General features: G+C 42.1%; 1 protein-coding gene across 2 annotated transcripts; it reads left to right on the top strand.

Moving 5' to 3' along the window:
- The first annotated feature begins 4,244 nt into the window (after window positions 1–4,244).
- On the top strand, window positions 4,245–19,916 carry LOC106600546 (YTH domain-containing family protein 1). 2 transcript variants are annotated; one of them, XM_082973545.1, is made up of 6 exons: window positions 4,245–4,709; window positions 5,338–5,362; window positions 7,626–7,705; window positions 14,712–16,334; window positions 16,656–16,703; window positions 16,838–19,916. In XM_082973545.1, the coding sequence occupies exons 1-6, from the start codon at window positions 4,683–4,685 to the stop codon at window positions 16,865–16,867; spliced, it is 1,833 nt and encodes a 610-aa protein (XP_082829671.1). In that variant the 5' UTR covers window positions 4,245–4,682; the 3' UTR covers window positions 16,868–19,916. The 2 variants fall into 2 exon arrangements, with proteins under 2 accessions (XP_082829671.1, XP_082829670.1); XM_082973544.1 differs by having other exon boundaries at window positions 7,626–7,723.
- The last annotated feature ends 1,158 nt before the right edge of the window (window positions 19,917–21,074 follow it).

Here is a 21,074-nt window from a genome sequence, read left to right as displayed (position 1 = left end):
GGGATGGATATAATACAGACACCCGACCAGGCCCAGATCCCTGTTAATCGCTGGAGAAGGAAACAGAGACTTCGCGGAAAGAGATCAGGGTGCCTTGTGAGCATCAGGTGACGAGTGGCTAATCTGCCCTTGCCTTCCATCCTGCTAGCTAACGTTCAATCCCTGGAAAATAAATGTGACATTAAAAACTGTAATATATTATGTTTCACCGAGTCGTGGCTGAATGACGACATTAAGAACATACAGCTGGCGGGTTATACACTCTTATCGGCAGGACAGAACAGCAGCCTCTGGTAAGACACAGGGTGGGGGCCTATGCATTTATGTAAACAACAGCTGGTGCACGATATCTAAGGAAGTCTCAAGGTTTTGCTCGTGATAAGCTGTAGACCACACTATCTACCTAGAGAGATTTCATCTGCATTTTTCATAGCTGTCTACATACCACCACAGACCGATGCTGGCACTATAACTGCACTTAATTAGCTGTATAGGGCGCTCCTAGTGGCCGGGGACTTTAATGCAGGGAAACTTAAATCAGTTTTACGTAATTTCTATCAACATGTTAAATGTGCAACCAGAGGGAAAAAGATTCTAGACCACCTTTACTCTACACACAGAGACACGTACAAAGCTCTCCCTCATCCTCCATTTGGCAAATCTGACCATAATTCTATCCTCCTGATTCCAGCATACAAGAAAAAAAATCATTAGGGCTAGGCCCCTTTCTTCTCAATTTCTGCCTAAAAGACATGTCCAAAGTAAACTGCCTGTTGCTCAAGCCCTGAAGCCAGGATATGCATATAATTGGCACCATTGGAAAGAAAATACTTTGAAGTTTATAGAAATGTTAAAATAATGTAGGAGAGTATAACACAATACATATGTTAGGAGAATATCCAAAGAAAAACCTTAGGATTTTTCTTTTTTTTTGAGAGACCATGCTCTTACAATGGCAAGTATAATGGCATACTGGAAATTAGCTCCCAGGATGCAATTCCTATGGCTTCGACAGGGTGTCAGCAGTCTATGTTCAAGGTTTCAGGCTTGTAACTTCCAAAATGAGTACAGGGACACAGGGACACAGTCTTGGAAATTTGTGTTTGAGCGCGCCATGAAGACAGGACGCACCTGCTAAAATCGGTTTCCTATTGAACATACTTCTTTCCGTAAGAAATATTATAGTTTGATTACATTTTAGGGTATCTGAGGATTAATAGGAACGTATTTTGACTTGTTGAAACAAAGTTTAGGGGTAGATTTTTGGATTCCTTTCTCTGCATATTGAACGAGTGGATTACACTAATCGATGGCGCCAACTAAACAGACTTTTTGGGATATAAAGAAGGATTTTATCTAACAAAACGACACTACATGTTATAGCTGGGACCCTTTGATTGACAAATCAGAGGAAGATTTTCAAAAAGTAAGTGAATATTTAATTGCTATTTGTGAATTTATGAAACCTGTGCCGGTGGAAAAATATTTTGATGTGGGGCGCCATCCTCAAACAATCGCATGGCATGCTTTCGCTGTAATAGCTACTGTAAATCAGACAGTACAGTTAGATTAACAAGAATTTAAGAATTTAAGACACTTATATGTACCTAAATGTTTAATATCCATAATTTTTGTGATTATTTATTTTAATTGCGTGCCCTCCAGTTTCACCTGATGTTGTCCCGCTAGCGGGATGCCTAGCCCTATTAAGCAGGAAGCACCAGTGACTCGGTCTATAAAAAAGTGGTGAGATGAAGCAGATGCTAAACTACAGGACTGTTATGCTAGCACAGACTGGAATATGTTCCGAGATTCTTCCGATGGCATTGAGTACATCAAATCAGTCACTGGCTTTATCAGTGCATCGAAGACGTCGTCCCCACAGTGACTGTACGTACATACCCCAACCAGAAGCCACATGCAACATTCGCACTGAGCTATAGGGTAGAGCTGACGCTTTCAAGGAGCAGGACTCTAACCTGGAAGCTTATAACAAATCCCGTTATGCCCTCCAACAAACCATTAAACAGACAAAGCATCAATACAGGACTAAGATCGAACCCTAGACCCACTCCAATTTGCATACCGCAACAACAGATCCACAGATGATGCAATCTCTATTGCACTCCACACTGCCCTTTCACACCTGGACAAAAGGAACACCTACGTGAGAATGCTATTCATTGACTACATCTCAGCGTTCAACACCATAGCTCCCTCAAAGCTCATCAGTAAGCTAAGGACCCTGGGACTAAACACCTCCCTCGGCAACTGGATCTTGGACTTCCTGACGGGTCGCCCCAGGTGGTAAGAGGAGGTAACAACACATCCGCCACGCTGATCCTCAACACGGGAGCCCCTCAGGGGTGCGTGCACAGTCCCCTCCTGTACTCCCTGTTCACTCATGACTGCATGGCCAGGCACGACTCCAACACCATCATTTAGTTTGCTGATGACACAACAGTGGTAGGCCTGATCACCGACAATGATGAGACAGCCTATACAGAGGAGGTCAGAGACCTGACCGTGTGGTGCAAGGACAACAACCTCTCCCTCAACGTGAACAAGACAAAGGAGATGATTGTAGACTACAGGAAAAGGAGGACCGAGCATGCCCCCATTCTTATCGACGGGGCTTTAGTGGAGCATGTTGAGAGATTCAAGTTCCTTGGTGTCCACATCACCAACAAACTAACATGGTCCAAGCACAGCAAGACAGTCGTGAAGAGGTCACGACAAAACCTATTCCGCCTCAGGAGACTGAAAAGATTTGGTCCTCAGATCCTCAAAAGGTTTTACAGCTGCACCATCGAGAGCATCCTGACGGGTCGCAACACTGCCTGGTATTGCAACTGCTCAGCCTCAGACCACAAGGCACTACAGAGGGTAGTGCGTACGGCCCAGTACATCACTGGGGCCAAGCTTCTTGCCATCCAGGACCTCTATACCAGGCGGTGTCAGAGGAAGGCCCTAAAAATTGTCAAAGACTCCAGCCACCCTAGTCATAGACTGTTCTCTCTGCTACCGCATGGCAAGCGGAACCGGAGCGCCAAGTCTAGGTCCAAGAGGCTCATAAACAGCTTCTAACGCCAAGCCATAAGACTCCTGAACAGCTAATCAAATGGCTACCCAGACTATTTGCATAGCCCCCCGCCCTCCCCTCTGGAACGCTGCTGCTACTCTCTGTTATTATCTATGCGTAGTCACTTTAATACCTCTAACTACATGTACATATTACCTCAATTACCTCGACACCGGTGCCACCGCACACTGACTCTGTACCGGTAGCACCTGTATATATCCCCGCTATTGTTATTTACTGCTGCTCTTTAATCATTTGTTATTCTTATCGCTTACTTTTTGGCGGGTCTTTTCTTTAAACTGCATTGTTGGTGAAGGGCTTGTAAGTAAGCATTTCACTGTGAGGTCTACACCTGTTGTATTCTGCGCATGTGACAAATAAAATGTAATTTCTCATATAAAGTTAGGATTCATGAGATACCCTGTAAGAGCTTTTGTGCACAAGCCCCTTCAGTGTCATGAATGTAAAAGATTTGGTCATGTGTCAAGTGTGTGCAGAAGGGAAGAATATCGTATGCCACGTGAAGGGAAATGCTGCAACTGTGGAGGTGAACATGCGCCTGAATTCTTGGAGTGCGCTGTTGAAGGGCGAAGGAGAATGAGTTGGCAAGGGTAAGGAGTGTCCAGCGTGTCCCCTATCTGGAGGCGGTTAGGAAGTTGTAGTGAACGAGTGTCGGGGAAGCATCAATGGTAGTAGAGCCACCACGACCAGTGAAGGTTTCTCCTCATCCGAGCGATAGTGAAATTATACATGTTAAAATGGTGGACTTTGTATTATTTATTGAAATGCTCATGAACTGTACAGCACAAGCAGAGAAGAGGTCTAACAAAATTGGAATGATTGTAAATGCCGCTGAACGTTTTTTGGTTCTTCATGATTTCACAGACGAGGCGGTGCAAGATATTCTGTTGGTGAATGTAGCCCCATCACAGGCCCCTGAGCCTGTGTAGGGATGTATTGTGGAGTGGACCATTTTTTTTTTTTGTGGACGTGTTGTATTTTGTATGATGTCGTGTTCACCCTTTTAACGGATTTATTTGTTTGTTTCTTATTCTACACTCCGTCCAGCTGGCGGCGGTAATGCATCAATGACATTGGATGCCAACCACCGTTAAACCCCATCGAATAAAAAATAAGAACTTGTCAATGGCATTAAAATCATTGTAACCTCGCAGCGGTGGTCCACCGCCACCTCCTCTCAAGAAACCGGTGTCGCTGACGTAAAGCCCTGTCTAGAACCCGGATGGAGCAGCCATTGGGGGAAGTGGACAGGGCCTGTCGCTAACGGAGGAGGGATCTCTGGAGTAAAACAAAAAAAGACCAAAAGATTCAACCGTGGACAAGTATTGTACCGGATCCAATAACAACATTCTGTGGAGATCTGGAAATAATATCCGGACTTGTTTACCTTTGGACATTCGGACCCTATAAGACCGAGACTTGAACTGTGGAAGTTGATCTGGGGATAGCTAACTACGTGTAGCGGAAAAACACTTTAGCTTACGTTAACTGAGCTGAGGACAATCGAAACCCGGGGCCCCAGATACATTATAGTGACCTGTTAGGCTCCGAGCGAATCCAGGGACTTACTTAATGAATTATGTCTGCCACAAGCATTGACCCTCAGGTAGGCATGACGATGCGTCTCGCCCGGCGGTAGCTAGCTAATCTGTTAACTAGCTAACATTAGCTAACTATTTACGTTTCAGACTTATTTTATATCTAACGTTAAGCTAGCCAACGCTTTGAAATTTGCCGGCTAGTTTGTTGTCAAGCAAGCCAAGTTGCATAGGTTGATACATTGTTTTTGAGGGGAAACAAGCTATTTGCTAGTGAACATTAGCTTGCTAGCTAACTTGTTAAGAAACCCGGTGTTGTTTAACGTTATCTAACCTGATAAAGTCACATTTAAATGGGTCATTGGTTAACATTTGAAGTTGGTTAAATATGTAACTAGCCATATCTAGCTAGGAAGCTAGCCATCTTGCAACGTTTACGTTGCTTGATTATAACTACCGCTAGCTAGTTAGTCATATTAGGCTATGCATTTAGCTAGAAAGCTAACCAGCAGATGGGATTCTCCCATAGTGTTACATAGCAACAACTTTTAACTAGCTAATGTTAGCCTTATCATGGTTAGCTAACTGGTCAGCTTACGTTAAGTTAGCATATAATTTGGCTAACTAGTTATCTAGTCCATGAAACTCCATTTGAAAGCCTAACATGTATGTTTGTTTCCCCCGGGCATGATGCAGAGATCAAAGGGACAAGCATCTAAAGGTAAGAATCATTGCATTTCACATAGGCCTATTTGATTGAAAAGCCTATCTCTAACCTGAATTAAAAACAACCATGTAGATACTCTTAGAAAAAAAGATTCTACCTAGAACTTAAAAGGCTTCTTCGGCTGTTCCTGCGGGGAACGCTTTAAAGAATCCCTTTGGGTTCCTTATAGAATCTCTTTGGGTCCATTTAGAACACTTTCCTCAGAGGGTTCTCCCACAAAGACAGCCTAAATGAGGGGCTCCCGAGTGGCGCAACGGTCTAAGGCACTGCATCTCAGTGCTAGAGGCATCACTACAGACCCTGGTTTGATTCTAGGCTGTATCACAACCGGCCGTGATTGGGAGTCCCATAGGGCGGCGCACAATTGGCCCATCATCGTTAGTGTTTGGCCGGGGTAGGCCGTCATTGTAAATAAGAATTTGTTATTCACTGACTTGCCTAGTTAAATAAAAAATAAGTTGACAGATGATCTTTAGTCAACTGCACCAAGTTACAGCTTTCCCCTTACATGAAGTTATCTGATCTAGACAGTGTAGGGCGCGATCTAGAGATACTTTTGGTCGCGTTGTGTATGTGGACACCTGCTCGTCGCACATTTCCTTCCAAAATCATTGCAATTCATATGGAGTTGGTCCCCCTTTGCTGCTATAACAGCCTTCACTCTTCTGGAAAGGCTTTCCACTAGATGTTGAAACATTGCTGCTGGGACTTGCTTCTATTCAGCCACAAGAGGTCGGGCACTGATGTTGGGGGATTAGGCCTGGCTCGCAATCAGCGTTCCAGTTCATCTCAAAGGTGTTTGAAAGGGTTGAGGGCAGGGCTCTGTGCAGGCCAGTCAAGTTCTTCCACACTGATCTAGACAAACCATTTCTGTATTGATCTCACTTTGTACACAGGGACATTGTCATGCTGAAACAGGAAAAGGCCTTCCCCAAACTGTTGCCACAAAGTTGGAAGGACAGAATCCTCTAGAATGTCATTCTATGCTGTAGTATTAAGGTTTCCCTTCACTGGAACTAAGGGGCCCAAACCATGAAAAACAGCCTCAGACTGTTTTTCCTCCTCCACCATACTTTACAGTTGGCACAGGTAGCGTTCTCCAGGCATCCGCCAAAACCATATTAGTCTGTTGGACTGACAGATGGTGAAGCGTGATTCATCACTCCACATACTCATGTCTATATATAGTGTAGTTTGGCTCGTCTAGTACCTTTTGCATGTCAGTTAGCTAAATAAAGGAATTGTCAGAAACCTAATCTACATAATTTGTTTGGTCTGAGTTAGTGAAAACAAATTCCATACTTTCTGGATGAGTTGACTTTGACATGGACACTTAGACAGGAGAGATTTATGCAGAACATATCCCCCACCCCCCACACACACATTTAGTGACTCACGGATTATTCACTGCTGTTATGCTGTGACGTTGACGGGTGTTGATTATGTTGTTGTGACTAGCCTTTAATTGTGTGTTAGACATTAAGAGGCTGGCAGAACAGGCTGGTAGTGACGCACAGGCCTTGGGGTCACAGCCTGATTCACTTCCAGGTTACTACTTGTTTCCCAGCAATGGCCAGAGAGGTATCCTACGAAGCAGGTTTGAGGAGTTAGCGAGGTAATTTAGGTCTAGTGAGTTCAACTCGGATATTCAGTCATATGAATGTGGCTCACTTTCTAGCTAGAGCCATTTCTATGGCAACGAATCCTTCAGAACTATCCTGCTCCAGTGCAGACTAACTCAGGGCTAACTCCACTGAATGAAATGACAGTGCCGCAAGTTGGGGACCAATGAAACTAGATTCCTTCCCTCTTGCAAAGATTGCGTTATCATCCCCTTCATTTGAGGAAGACTACTGATTAAATATTTAATGAAATGTTTTTGTGGAAAGAAATTGTAATGGGAAAATATTTCACATTACACATTTAGTAATTACAATACATTTTAAACTTCATGCATTGTATGTCGGAGTGGGGAAATAAAGTTTCTTGTGCATTGATAAGCACACCAAAGACGACATTACCAATAAGTAACAAAATAAAGATGGCACTTCTAAAATCCTATTTCGTGGGAGCTGGCATAGCCTACATACTTATCCCCCTGGTGTCTGAGCTGAGCGACAGTGTTAAGAAAGGCTGGCACGACCACTAAGCAGACTTCAAAATGCCCTTCACTAAACTGACAGTGCAGTGCCACTCACCTGTTATTGTTGAGAAAGGAATCCTTCCTCAATCTAACTACTGTGTGTTGTTGTTTCAGTGCAAAATGGTTCACTGCATCAGAAGGAGACGGTCCACGACAATGACTTTGAGCCGTACCTCACTGGCCAATCAACCCAGGTGCGTGACTGGCCGCAGGTGATAATGCTGACCAGTCTTTTATGGGATAATGTTTACAGTTTCTTATTATTCAATATCTGCACAGCATTTTTATGACTTTGAATTTACGTGGCAGTGTTTTGTGTTGAAGCTGCAGTTGGTAAGAGTTAAGTTACTCTCCATTTGTATAAATCGTTTTCAGTGATGGGTTGGTCTTTTATTTAAGGTCTTAGATCTTTGAATCAAGGTTTCACATTTCCCTAACATAGGCTAGGCCCCTCAAATTCAAATCTGGACCTCAATGCGGTTTTCACTGGATGGGATGCCGCTAATGTCAAAAGTGACTTTTCGTTGCATGTTTGGAAAACTTACACAGTAGTTTAGGAGAATTAACGTAGCAGGTTAGGAGAATTAGGTTAAGGTTAGGAAAACGATTAGGGAAAATGCAAAAATTCTCCCCCACCTGACTCGAACGTGCAACTTTTGATATCACTTTGATCTTAGCTGCATCCCTTCTAGAAATGACCCCTCGAAGCCATATCCAGTGCTTTTTAAAATTCTTTCCCTCTAATCAGGGACTGATTCAGACCTGGGAGACAAGGCATTTATTATCAGGTAAAAACAAAGAGGAAGAGGCGACATGAGTGACAACAGGTCCAGAAATCTTTTCTCCAGCAGGTGGCCTTTTGTTCACCAAGCGATGAGTTTTTGTATGGAGGTCAGTGTCGAATTTGGTTGAATGGGTTATATGATCGAATCATGGTTTTGTAATGATTAGGTTGTTACGAGTGTACTGGTATAAGTAGGACACGTGACATCCACCAACTTTGAGAAAATACTTTATATCGGTGTTGTGCCTGGTCATCACTAGTTACCACATCCACAAAGTCGTTAATCTTGCCTATTTCTACCATTTCTCTTCTTAAAATGTGATTTTAATCCTAACCTGAACCACACTGCTAACCTTATGTCTAATTTTAGTTTTCATACATTTTTACTATATAGCCTATTTTGACTTTGTGGCTGTGTTAACTAATAGAAACCTTTGCCTGTTCTTCTCACACATGTATCTGCCATCTCATTGGCTGGAATGGTCCCATCTGATCTTGCCGCCTCCCGACTACCATCCATTTTTGAAGAACTTTCTTTTCATTGTTAGAGTGGCCACTAAAGTATCTGGTCAATATGCATAATGAATCATCTCTGGTAGAAACCATCAGTACTCCGGACCTCGTAGGGTAAGATTTGAATACCCCTGAGCTAGTTTAGTTTATTAGGATCCCCATTAGCTACTGCACATGCAGCAGCTACTCTTCCTGGGGTCCGCATGAAATGTACAAATGCATGACAAAGTACAGAAAAGTTATAGACAAGAACAACATTAGATATTAATTTAAATTCAAAATGTTTTTTTTTCCTTAAAAATAAGACTGATATTTTGGAAAGACATCAAGAGACAACAAAAATACTATTAACACACTTCATATAGATTACATATTTGATATACAGTGCAGTTAAATGAGATGTTTAGAAAAGGAGAGATGCTGTGATACAATATATATTTTTCTATCAGTTTTTGTATTTTTTTATGAGCTTGCCTGAGTAACGTCTGGTGGCAGACCATTCCATGATGACATGGTTCTTTCAATGCATAACTGAGCGATGCATTAAATGTGTTTCTGGTAGAGGTTGACGGATTATGATTTTTCAACGCCGATACCAATACCGATTATTGGAGGACCGAAAAAAGCCGATACCGATTAATCGGCATATTTTTGATTTATTTATTTGTAATAATGACAATTACAACAATACTGAATGAACACTTATTTTAACTTAATATAATACATCAATAAAATCAATTTAGCCTCAAATAAATAATGAAACATGTTCAATTTGGTTTAAATAATGCAAAAACAAAGTGTTGGAGAAGAAAGTAAAAGTGCAATATGTGCCATGTAAAAAAAGCTAACGTTTAAGTTCCTTGCTTAGAACATGAGAACATATGAAAGCTGGTGGTTCCTTTTATCATGAGTCTTCAATATTCCCAGGTAAGATGTTTTAGGTTGTAGTTATTATAGGAATTATAGGACTATTTCTCTCTATACGATTTGTATTTCATATACCTTTGACTATTGGATGTTCTTATAGGCACTTTAGAATGGCCAGTGTAACAGTATAGCTTCCGTCCCTCCCCTCGCTCCTACCTGGGCTCGAACCAGGAACACATCGATAACAGCCACCCTCGAAGCAGCATTACCCATGTAGAGGAAGGGAAAAAACTACTCCAAGTCTCAGAGCGAGTGACGTTTGAAACGCTATTAGCGCGCACCCGGCTAACTAGCTAGCCATTTCACATCGGTTACACCAGCCTAATCTTGGGAGTTGACAGTCTTGAAGTCATAAACAGCGCAATGCATTGCGAAGGGCTGCTGGCAAAATGCACGAAAGTGCTTTTTTGAATGAATGCTTACGAGTCTGCTGCTGCCTACCACCGCTCAGTCAGACTGCTCTATCAAATCATAGACTTAATTATAACATAATAACACACAGAAATACGAGCCTTAGGTCATTAATATGGTCGAATCGGGAAACTATCATCTTGAAAACAAAACGTTATTCCTGTTACATTGCACAACCTTCAGTGTTATGTCATAATTACGTAAAATTCTGGCAAATTAGTTCGCAACGAGCCAGGTGGCCCAAACTGTTGCATATACCCTGACTGCGTGCAATGAACGCAAAATGACACAATTTCACCTGGTTAATATTGCCTGCTAACCTGGATTTCTTTTTGCTAAATATGCAGGTTTAAAAATATATACTTCTGTGTATTGATTTTAAGAAAGGCATTGATGTTATGGTTAGGTACAGTCGTGCAACGATTGTGCTTTTTTCACAAATGCGCTTTTGTTAAATCATCCCCGTTTGGCGAAGTCGGCTGTCTTTGTTAGGAAGAAATAGTCTTCACAGTTCGCAACGAGCCAGGCGGCCCAAACTGCTGCATATACCCTGACTCTGTTTGCAAGAGAAGTGACACATTTTCCCTAGTTAAAAGAAATTCATGTTAGCAGGCAATATTAACTAAATATGCATGTTTAAAAATATATACTTGTGTATTGATTTTAAGAAAGGCATTGATGTTTATGGTTGGAGCAACGTGTACCTAAGCGATTATATGCAACGCAGGACAGGCTAGATAACTACACATGGTTGATGATATTACTAGTTTAACTAGTGATTATGATTGATTGTTTTTTGTAAGATAAGTTAAATGCTAGCATACAACTTACCTTGGCTTCTTACTGCATTCGCGTAACCTCGTGGAGTGCAATGTAAAGCAAGTGGTTAGAGCGTTGGACTAGTTAGCCGTAAGGTTGCAAGATTGAATCCCTGAGCTGACAAGGTAAAAATCTGTCGTTCTGCCCCTGAACAAGGCAGTTAACCCACCGTTCCAAGGCCGTCATTGAAAATAAGAATGTGTTCTTAACTGACTTGCCTAGTTAAATAAAGGTAAAAAACATTTTTTTTAAATTAAAATTAAATCGTCCAAATCGGCGTCCAAAAATACCGATTTCCGATTGTTATGAAAACTTGAAATCGGCCCTAATTAATCGGCCATTCCGATTAATCGGTCGACCTCTAGTTTCTGGTTTGGATGCAGTGAAGAAATCCATAGGGGCGTGACTGGTGGCTTCAGAAAGTATCACTCCTTGACTTTTTCCACATTTGTTTGTGTTGCAGCCTGAATTTAAAATGGATTACATTTAGATTTTTTTGTCATTGGCCTTAACGCAATACTCCATAATGGCAAAGTGGATATTTTTTTGTACTTTAGAATTTTTTTTCTCTAATTTTATAAAAAATCAAAAGCTGAAATGTCTTGATTCTAAGTATTCAAGCCTAAATAAGTTCAGGAGTAGAAATGTGCTTTTGTCACATAAGGTACAATAACTCACTCTGTGCAATAATATTGTTTAACATTATTTTGAATGACTACCTCATCTCTGTACCACATATCTACAATTATCTGTAAAGTCCCATTGTCAAGCAATGAATTTCAAACACAGATTCAACCACAAAGACCAGAGAGGTTTTCCAAGGCATCACAAAGAAGGGCACCTATTGGTATATGGGTTAAAAAACAAAAAGCAGACCTTTGAATATCCCTTTGAGCATAGTGAAGTTATTAATTCCACTTTGTGTGGTGTATCAATACACCCAGTCACTACAAAGATACAGGCGTCCTTCCTAAATCAGTTGGTGGAGAGGAAGGAAACCGCTCAGCGATTTCACCATGAGGCCAACGGTGACTTTAAAACAGTTACAGAGTGTAATGGCTGTGATAGGAGAAAACTGAGGATGGATCAACAACATTGTAGTTACTCAGAGTTAAAGAAGGAAGCCTGTAGAGAATTTTACAAAAATCCAAGGGCATTAAAGTAATACTGCAAAAAATGTGGCAGAGCAAAACTTTTTGTCCTGAATACAAAGTGTTACATTTGGGGCAAATCCAATAAAACACATTACTGAGTACAACTCTCCATATTTTCAAGCATAGTGGTGGCTGCATCATGCTATGGGTATGCTTGTAATTGTTAAGGACTGGGTAGTTTTTCAGGGTAAAGAAGAAATGGGAAAGGGCTAAGAACTGGCAATATCCTAGAGGAAAACCTGGTTCATTCTGCTTTCCACCAGACACTGCGAGATGAATTCACCTTTCAGCAGGACAATAACCTAAAACACAAGGCCAAATATACACTGGAGTTGCTTACCAAGAAGACAGTAATTGTTCCTGAGTGGCATTGTTACAGTTTTGACTTAAATCTACTTGAAAATCTATGGCAAGACTTAAATGGTTGTCTAGCAATGATTAACAAACAATTTGACAGAGCTAGAATCATTTTTAAAAGAATAGTGGGCAAGTATTGTACAATCCAGGATGCAAAGCTGTTTAGAGACTTACCTCAGACTCTCAGCTGTATTCACTGCCAAAGGTGACTTTGTGTTGACTCAGTGGTGTGAATACTTATGTAAATTATATTACATTTTTGTCATGGGGTGTTGTGTATATTTATTATGAAAATGTATTTAATCCATTTTAGAATAAGGCTGTAACATAACAAAGTGGAAAAAGTGAAGGGGTCTGTATATGTTCTGAATGCACTGTATATGGTTGAGATTATTATTTTAATCCATTTGAATGTAGGCTGTAACACAACAGAATGTGGAATAAGTCAAGGGGTGTGAAGACTGTCTGAAGGCACGGTATATTATTCACCACCTGAGGAAGTGGGAACTCTACATGATATTGTTGCTATATAGCCATGTAGGCTACTTGATGTAGGCCTATTCACTGCAAATGGCTCGCTGTGCTCCGAGAGCGCATCAAAACCATACTACAGCCTACTATTCACTGCAAATGGCTCGCTGTGCTCCGAGAGCGCATCAAAACCATACTACAGCCTACTATTCACTGCAAATGGCTCGCTGTGCTCCGAGAGCGTATCAAAACCATACTACAGCCTACTTCGGGTGTAAAGTCGTGGCATGAACTCAATATTAAGAGATGATAGATAAATTACTCACAGAAAGCTGTGACACTCCTCTCTGTAACTACAACTACAGTAATTGCTTTGAAAACTGTATTTTTTCCCCCGCAATTCCTTTTTTTGAGCAACGGTCATATGCTTGATGGTTTCTACCAGAGATGATTCATTATGCATATTGAGCAGATACTTTAGTAGCCACTCTAATAATGAAAAGAAAGTTCTTCAAAAATGGATGGCAGTCGTGAGGCGGCAAGATCAGAGAATACATCTCTCCATCCTCCGTGTGCACAGTGGGGAGAGAGAATGAGAGTGACTCTCTCACACAGCATCTGACAGCGAAACCGGGACATGCACATACTTTCATAACAGGGATCAACGTAATACATTGGCTATTTCTGTTGACCAAATAATGGTTTTAGAACAATCTACAGGAACGTACCACATACGCAAAATGATGACATATGCAAAATACTTCTATAACAGAAAGACAATATAAGTGTCTGTAATTTTCGTTTTATTGTTCCAGCTCCAGCCTAGGCCTACATTTTACAGTTGGTTTTCACAGTGGAGTGGAAATTCTAGGTGGATATTTATAGTAGAAGAAAGCTCAGTATCAAGTATTGCATATTATGATGACGTAGGGCTGGGCAACATGACCAAAATATCCTATCATGGTATTTTCTCCATTCTGATTGTTTTATACTGTTCAACTTCAACCTAAAATAATTTCCTGCATTTCCACCCAATTTCTGCATTTCCTGCACTCATTTGAGATCATTTCCACACTGCCACTATATGGGCAAAAATACTAGGCCTTATTTGTAACCAAATGTTGCAATTGCAATTTGACTTGTGAGTCATAGCAAAACACTTGGGTGACCTGTTGGAATCATGGAAATAGAATGATTATTATAAATCTATAGTTAGAATATAATAGTGGACACTTTGAACACAGTGTTTGGCATGACAATGAATGAAAATGCCAGGGAGGACTTATTGTGACAGGGTAGGAACCAAAGTGTTGACAAGGGTTTACTAGGGGACCCTGTAATCTTTGGCTACATTGAATGTGGCGCTATTCAGCTGTACCTGCGCCATAACTCCTGGATTTTTCATCCTATAATTTGTTCTATATCTTTTTAAATGTTGAGCCAACATGTTTTCATCACTTGTATTTCAATAACTGATCAAAACTCATTTTCTCCTGCTCTCTCTTGTCTCTCTGCAGCAGACAGAGTGAGCAATATGTGTGGAACATCAAATCACAGTATTGAATCGCAGTACATATAGAACTTGCACCTAAGCATCGTCCCTGACAATTCCCAGACCTATATTTTTCTCCATTTACTACCTGAGTGTTTTGTGAACAACTGTTTATTAGTGTTGCATAATGTTAAGCAAACACCAAAAGACAAATGGAACATATTTTTACGTCACTGTCATAGATTATTGATGTCATTGTTCTACCTCCACAGAGCAACAGCTACCAGTCCATGACTGACCCCTACCTGTCCAGCTACTATGCCCCCTCCATCGGCTTCCCCTACCCCCTCAACGAGGCCCCTTGGTCCACCGGAGGAGACCCCCCCATCCCTTACCTCACCCCCTACGGACCGTTGAGCAATGGAGACCACCACTTTATGCCCGACACCATGTTTGGCCAGCCTGGAGGGCTTGGTAACAGTATTTACCCTCATCGTTTTAACTTTTTCCCTGAGAACCCGACCTTCTCCACCTGGGGCACCAGTGGCTCCCAGGGCCAGCAGACTCAGAGCTCATACGGAGGTAGCTATAGCTACCCTCCCAGTTCCCTGGGGGGCACCCTGGTGCCTGACAGCCAGACAGGCTTCCACAGCGACACCATCAACAAGGCCCCAGGCATGAACAGCCTGGAGCAGGGCATGGTGGGCCTAAAAATCAGTGGTGACATCACAGGCCAGGGGTCAGGGGTCAAGGCTGTGGGCTCTGTGATTGGTGGACTGCCGGCGGTGGCGCAGGGGAACGGGGGTTCGCCCATCGGTATGCCCCTGCCCAAGCCCACCTCATGGGCGGCCATTGCCAGTAAGCCGGCCAAGCCCCAGCAGCTGAAGGCCAAGATGAAACCAGGCATGTCCAGCCCTGGGGGAGCCCTGCCCCCTCCGCCCATCAAACACAACATGGACATCGGCACCTGGGACAACAAGGGGCCTGTGAATAAAGTGGCCCAAGCCCCCATGCAGCAGGCTATGAGCATGCCCCTTGGTCACCCCATGCAGCAGAACCCCATGCAGCCCCCTCCCCAGTCCCTGGTGCAGCAGCAGATACAGCCCATGGCCTTACAGCACCAGCCCCCCCAGCACCACCAGCCCCCTCAACCCTACCAGAACCACACCCAAACCCCACCACCCCAGACCCGCTGGGTTGCCCCGCGCAACCGTAACTTCGGCTACGGGCAGGTAGGGGCCGGAATGGATGGTGGCAGTATGATTGCCGTAGTTGGCGGGGGTAACGGTGCCCCCGTCGGTTCTGCCACTATGGTACCCGGTGGAGCAGAGAATCACCCGGTGCTGGAGAAGCTGCGTGCAGCTCACAGCTACAACCCTAGGGAGTTTGAGTGGAACCTGAAGAACGGCCGCGTGTTCATCATCAAGAGCTACTCTGAGGACGACATCCACCGCTCCATCAAGTACTCCATCTGGTGCAGCACTGAGCATGGCAACAAACGCCTGGACGGGGCCTTCCGCGGCCTCAATTTCAAGGGACCCGTCTATCTGCTGTTCAGTGTCAACGGCAGTGGGCACTTCTGCGGCGTGGCAGAGATGCGCTCGCCCGTGGACTACGGCACCAGCGCTGGCGTGTGGGCGCAGGACAAGTGGAAGGGTAAGTTTGATGTGGACTGGCTGTTTGTGAAGGACGTGCCCAACAGCCAGCTGCGCCACATCCGCCTTGAGAACAACGACAACAAGCCGGTGACCAACTCCCGAGACACCCAGGAAGTCCCTCTGGAGAAGGCCAAGCAGGTGCTGAAGATCATCAAGGGTTACAAGCACACCACCTCCATCTTCGATGACTTCTCCCACTATGAGAAGAGGCAGGAGGAGGAGGAGGAGGTGCGCAAGGTGGGTTAGATACACTGGTCTGGCTAAATCCAGTCCATCTACTCCTAGGCTTTATGGATGCTAAACAACCTCCCAGAAAGTTGTATTGATGTTTACCTGTTTCAAATGCTGTCTTTTGTTGTTGGTAAAAGACATTTGATTAATTGACATTGTTTTGTCATTTGTTATCATCTTGGTGAATATGAAAATGGTATGCTTATCATGATCAGTTTAGAGCCCATCATATCCCTTCAATAGATGTTCATAAGAAGTTGCTTTAGATCTATGCAACTGTGTGCTTGACTGACACCTCTTCTTCTCTCACTCTACTCCTGCTGTCAGGTCTTTGAGCCACCTGCACCCATCCAGAACCGAACTCGACTGGATCAGGTACATGTCCAGTTTCCCTATCTCTTAACTGTAATCAATGTTGGTGACTGTTGTGGTTTAGATTTATTTAATGGAGTGTTATTTAATGGATACTTCTTGAATGTTATTCATATCCTTCTCTTGTCTCCCCACAGGAGTGCCAAAACAGGAGTAAACAACAGTAGAAGACATTTATCCTTGGCTTGATCAACATTTACACTAGGACTTATGATTTAAAAGACAGAAGAATTTATTTGAAAAAATAAGTCATTTTTTTATATTTAATCCTGGTGAATTTCTGCCACCACCGTTAAGACTTGCGCTTGGTGCTCCAGGTACCACCCACCACCTCTTGTGCAGGGATAACAAGCTGATTTAATGTATTACCTAGCCACCACCACTGCACTGTTTTAGTTCTGATTGACTTAGATTTTTACGTTCTCTCCGTCATGTACTCTTTCTCGTCAGACTGGGTTGGTTTTGACCTTTCCTGCCACCTTCCTCCCTTCTCTTGCTCAAATTGAATCAGAGTTTGACAGCACCAAGGAGAAGAGAATGTCTGCCACTTTATATTTCTGTACAATCAGGAACTACCGTGTCCTGCCCCTGTTTGTCCATTGGGGGGCGGTGTTGCCATGCTTCAGAGGTTGAACTCTGCCAACAGGGTTGGAGGATCCCAAAGGCAACATTTTCGGACTTGGAACTGTGTGCGATTAATAATACTTCAATGGTTTATCTATTTTTCATTCAAGATCAACAAAGTCTATATTTTTTGGCTTACTATTGACAATTTTCAGTTCAGAAAGCTGCTTTTCTGGAGCCTTAATATGTTATTTTCTAGTTATTGATGACATGTCAAAAGAACTGCTCTTTAACTGACAGTGCTGGAGAAATCAGGGATAGTGTGAAGTCACAGACTCTGGACATTTCACAGGAGGAAGTGCAAAGGCCTCTGGGAAGTAAGTAACTGATGTGTGTCCTCCAGGATGATGGAGCTCTCACCATCTGAATCCAAAATTGTACAATTTTACATCCCTCATACCCCTCCACTTTGGTTTGTTTTGATAAATGACGGTTTTGTATGTTTCATCATTGGGAGATTCTGTTAACGTATTCAAGCCAGTCTGAGAGAAATGTAGCATTCACCATTTTAAAATGATTTTTTAATTATGTGATGTAACTGCTACATATGAATGAATTGTTTGTTTGCTCTTTTTGGGAAAATCACTTCGGTTTATTGTCCGTTGGCCATCATTTTGTCTTAATCCTTTGTTTTGTTTGACTTTTTTTGCTTCTGAAAATGTGGTTTTGCTATAAATCCAGGGCTCTATGCTGACTTCTTATTTTGATATTTTTTACAAGGATCACGTGTGTGCTTTAGTTGAAAAATGTAGGAGCACACAAAGAAATTATTTAGGAGCACAATGAAAATATTCTTGAAATAACAAGCCGTTTCTTTGTTGTAATGGTGCAAGCATGACGGTCATGAATCTGCGCTCAGTGAGTTCTCTTTGGCACCAGGCGCTGCGGTACAGTGAAGTATCATTGCAACAGCTATCATCTGGGGGACTTTTCTAAGTGCACTGGTGCTCCTAAATAACATTTACAGGTCGCTCAGTAAAATATTTAAATAGTTGCACTGTAAAGCCCTGAAATCTATCATTTCCTTTGTAATGCTAAGCTTTAACTTAGCAGCATATAGTGATGGAGAAAGCCTACAATGTATAACCTGAAAATAATGTAACTGATTTTACTATCAAGAGTAAGAAAAAAATAAGAACGAAATATGGTTTCTGTGTTTTTTGTTGTTGCTGAAAATGTGTGTGTGCTTTTAGAATGGAGTCCTTGATTAATATATGGAAGGAAGTCATTGGTATCAGGAGTTATCTATCCATAATTGATTGGGTGTTGAACATTGAAACTATCTCTCTAATTAATAGCCTACAATGCGTAATCATGCAGGCTGGCAACAGGTTAAAGCTGGAATCTGCATTAGGTGAAACAGCGCCGCATTTGCTATTGTTTTGTTTATGAAAGGAGGAGCGAAGCATCCAGCAGCACCTTGATAAAATATATATCACCATGGACCAGAAGAGTATGTACTATCGTGGGTGCAATGATGTGCATTGATGTATGAGGGGAAACAACCCGTGTTCATTGTTAGAAGTAATGTATTTGTTTTAATATCGCAAAAGGACGTGGCAGTTTCACTGCTCCGGATTCCAGCTTTAAATACTATACAATCCTTTGAGTAGTGCTTACTGCTTTTCAATATTTTCTGTAATTTTATGCCATGTGTCTTGGCCAGAACAGAGTGCTAATGAAAGTAATGACATGGATGTGAAGGCTGTCACTCACTGTACATGAGCATGAACTCATCTCTTGTGTTCATGAAGTTGTGTAACTTGCAATGTGCGTGGATCAGTTCCAGACTTGCTGGATGTGTGGTGCTCGATTGTGTATGTCACCACAGTCCCTTCTCAGATGTTGGTTTTGTCTGTACTCTGTAGCGTAGCTGCCCCTTTACCTGGCCAGTGTAGTGTATAGTCCTCGTATGATTGGAGACATGACCTTTGACCTTATACAGGGGACACCCTGGGTGCATCTCAATTTAGGGAGAATCTCAATTGCACACCCCTCGTCCTCTTTTTGCCTCAAAACCCATTGGAGAAGGTCAGAGGGGCGGGACCTATGGGTTTTGAGAAGGAGATGCCGAGAGGGGACTCTAGGAGTATGCAATTGAGATTCTTCCAGTCTAAAGTGACTGACTTCCTCTCCTTGATCTGCACTAATGTGAAAACAGTGTTAAAGCCATATGGGTGGATGCCTTACATGGTGTTTCTTTCATCAGTCCTCTTTCACACCAGTATAGATAAAGGAAAGAAGACAAGTGGAGAAAGCTACTTTACCCTATAGACATGCATCACTGTTGTCTTTCTTTTGGTCAAGAAGCATGGAATGGTTGTGATGCCTATAGTTTAGTTTAGGACTTACATGCACGTGTCAAATTATTTGCTGTAAGAAGGCCATGTTTGTGGTTTTAAAATAAATTATATCTACTACAGAATAATGAAATGAAATAAAAAATATTAAAAGGAATTATCATCGTATAGACTTGCAAGTAAACCACTATAGCTATATCAGTGGGAATAACCTGTAAGGTTTTTAAAACCTGATCTTATTTGATTTTTTCCTTTAGAAGAAATCAAGCCTTAATAAACTATTTAGCATCAAGCACTTTGTCTTCATCTCATTACTGTTGACCATTCTGGAGAGACATTTTTTATTTAAAACATGACAGTGAATGTTTTTGGTTTTTTTTACAGAAAGGGCCTGTCTCCAAGAGCTGTGTTGTATTGAACTGAAATCAACTGGGTGATGATTTTGAACTGGCCATTATAATGACCTAAGTGGCATCCTAGAATTGCATTTTCATTTCAGGCAAGAATTTCCAGTATATTGAATCATGTTTTGTTCTTGTTGGACATCTATGCCATGGTCTAGGTGTCTACTTCATAACATTCTGATGCAGAACCATATGAAGACAATTTGACTAGAATGAGAATGTATGCGGAGCAGGGTTGGGGGTCAGAGCCATTTCAATTCCAGTTCATGCAGAAAGTAAACCCAATTCCAAATGTTCCTCATTGAAAAGCATTGAATTGGAAAGGGAATTGGAATTAAAGTGTATTTTCTGAATTTACTGGAAATTAAATGGAACCCCAAACCTGATGCAGAACACGTGATGGTAAGTAACTCCCTTGTCCGGGACAGTAGGCCTACATTTCCACGGACACTAATGCGTTATTTTGAATAGATCAGTAGACCTATAAAATAAGTCAGAAAACAGCTCAGGTCAAGCCCAAGTACATTTTATTGAGTGATAAAAGTATATTCACGCAGTGGTGACCTGTCATTCAGGGGGAAAAAATGTTTTAAAAAAAATTGGGGTGGGGCTTGCCTGTTTTATGTGTTATTTTGGCATTAATACGTGTCACATATCAGTTTGTCAACAATGTAAAAAAATATATATCATTGAGTTAATAAAGCCACATACAAATATGTTCTCTTTTTGGTTTTCTTTAGTAAGGCAAAATGCAGGTGTTTCAGTCTAGCTCAGGGATTTCTGTGGTGGTGGGGCAAGCCAGCGGAAAATATGGAGCGTTGCGCCGGGATTGGTTCAGTATTCTGTCACTCATGGGGACACTACGTCACCGCAAGCTTAGAGCTCTAAAATAAAATTCTATCCCTTTGGGTGATGACATAGAACACATTAGAAGTTACATTACATTACATTACATTACAGAAGTTCACATCCAAGAAGGCTCAAGGTCATTGGACACAGATAAAATGACGTCAGATCACGTTATACGTACAGTAGCTTTGATTGGA

This window comes from Salmo salar, chromosome 03 (assembly GCF_965601325.2).
Source record: "Salmo salar chromosome 03, fSalSal1, whole genome shotgun sequence".
Classification (NCBI taxonomy): domain Eukaryota; kingdom Metazoa; phylum Chordata; class Actinopteri; order Salmoniformes; family Salmonidae; genus Salmo; species Salmo salar.
Note: the sequence above shows the minus strand (reverse complement) of the source record. Positions and strands in the feature narration are given on the sequence as shown.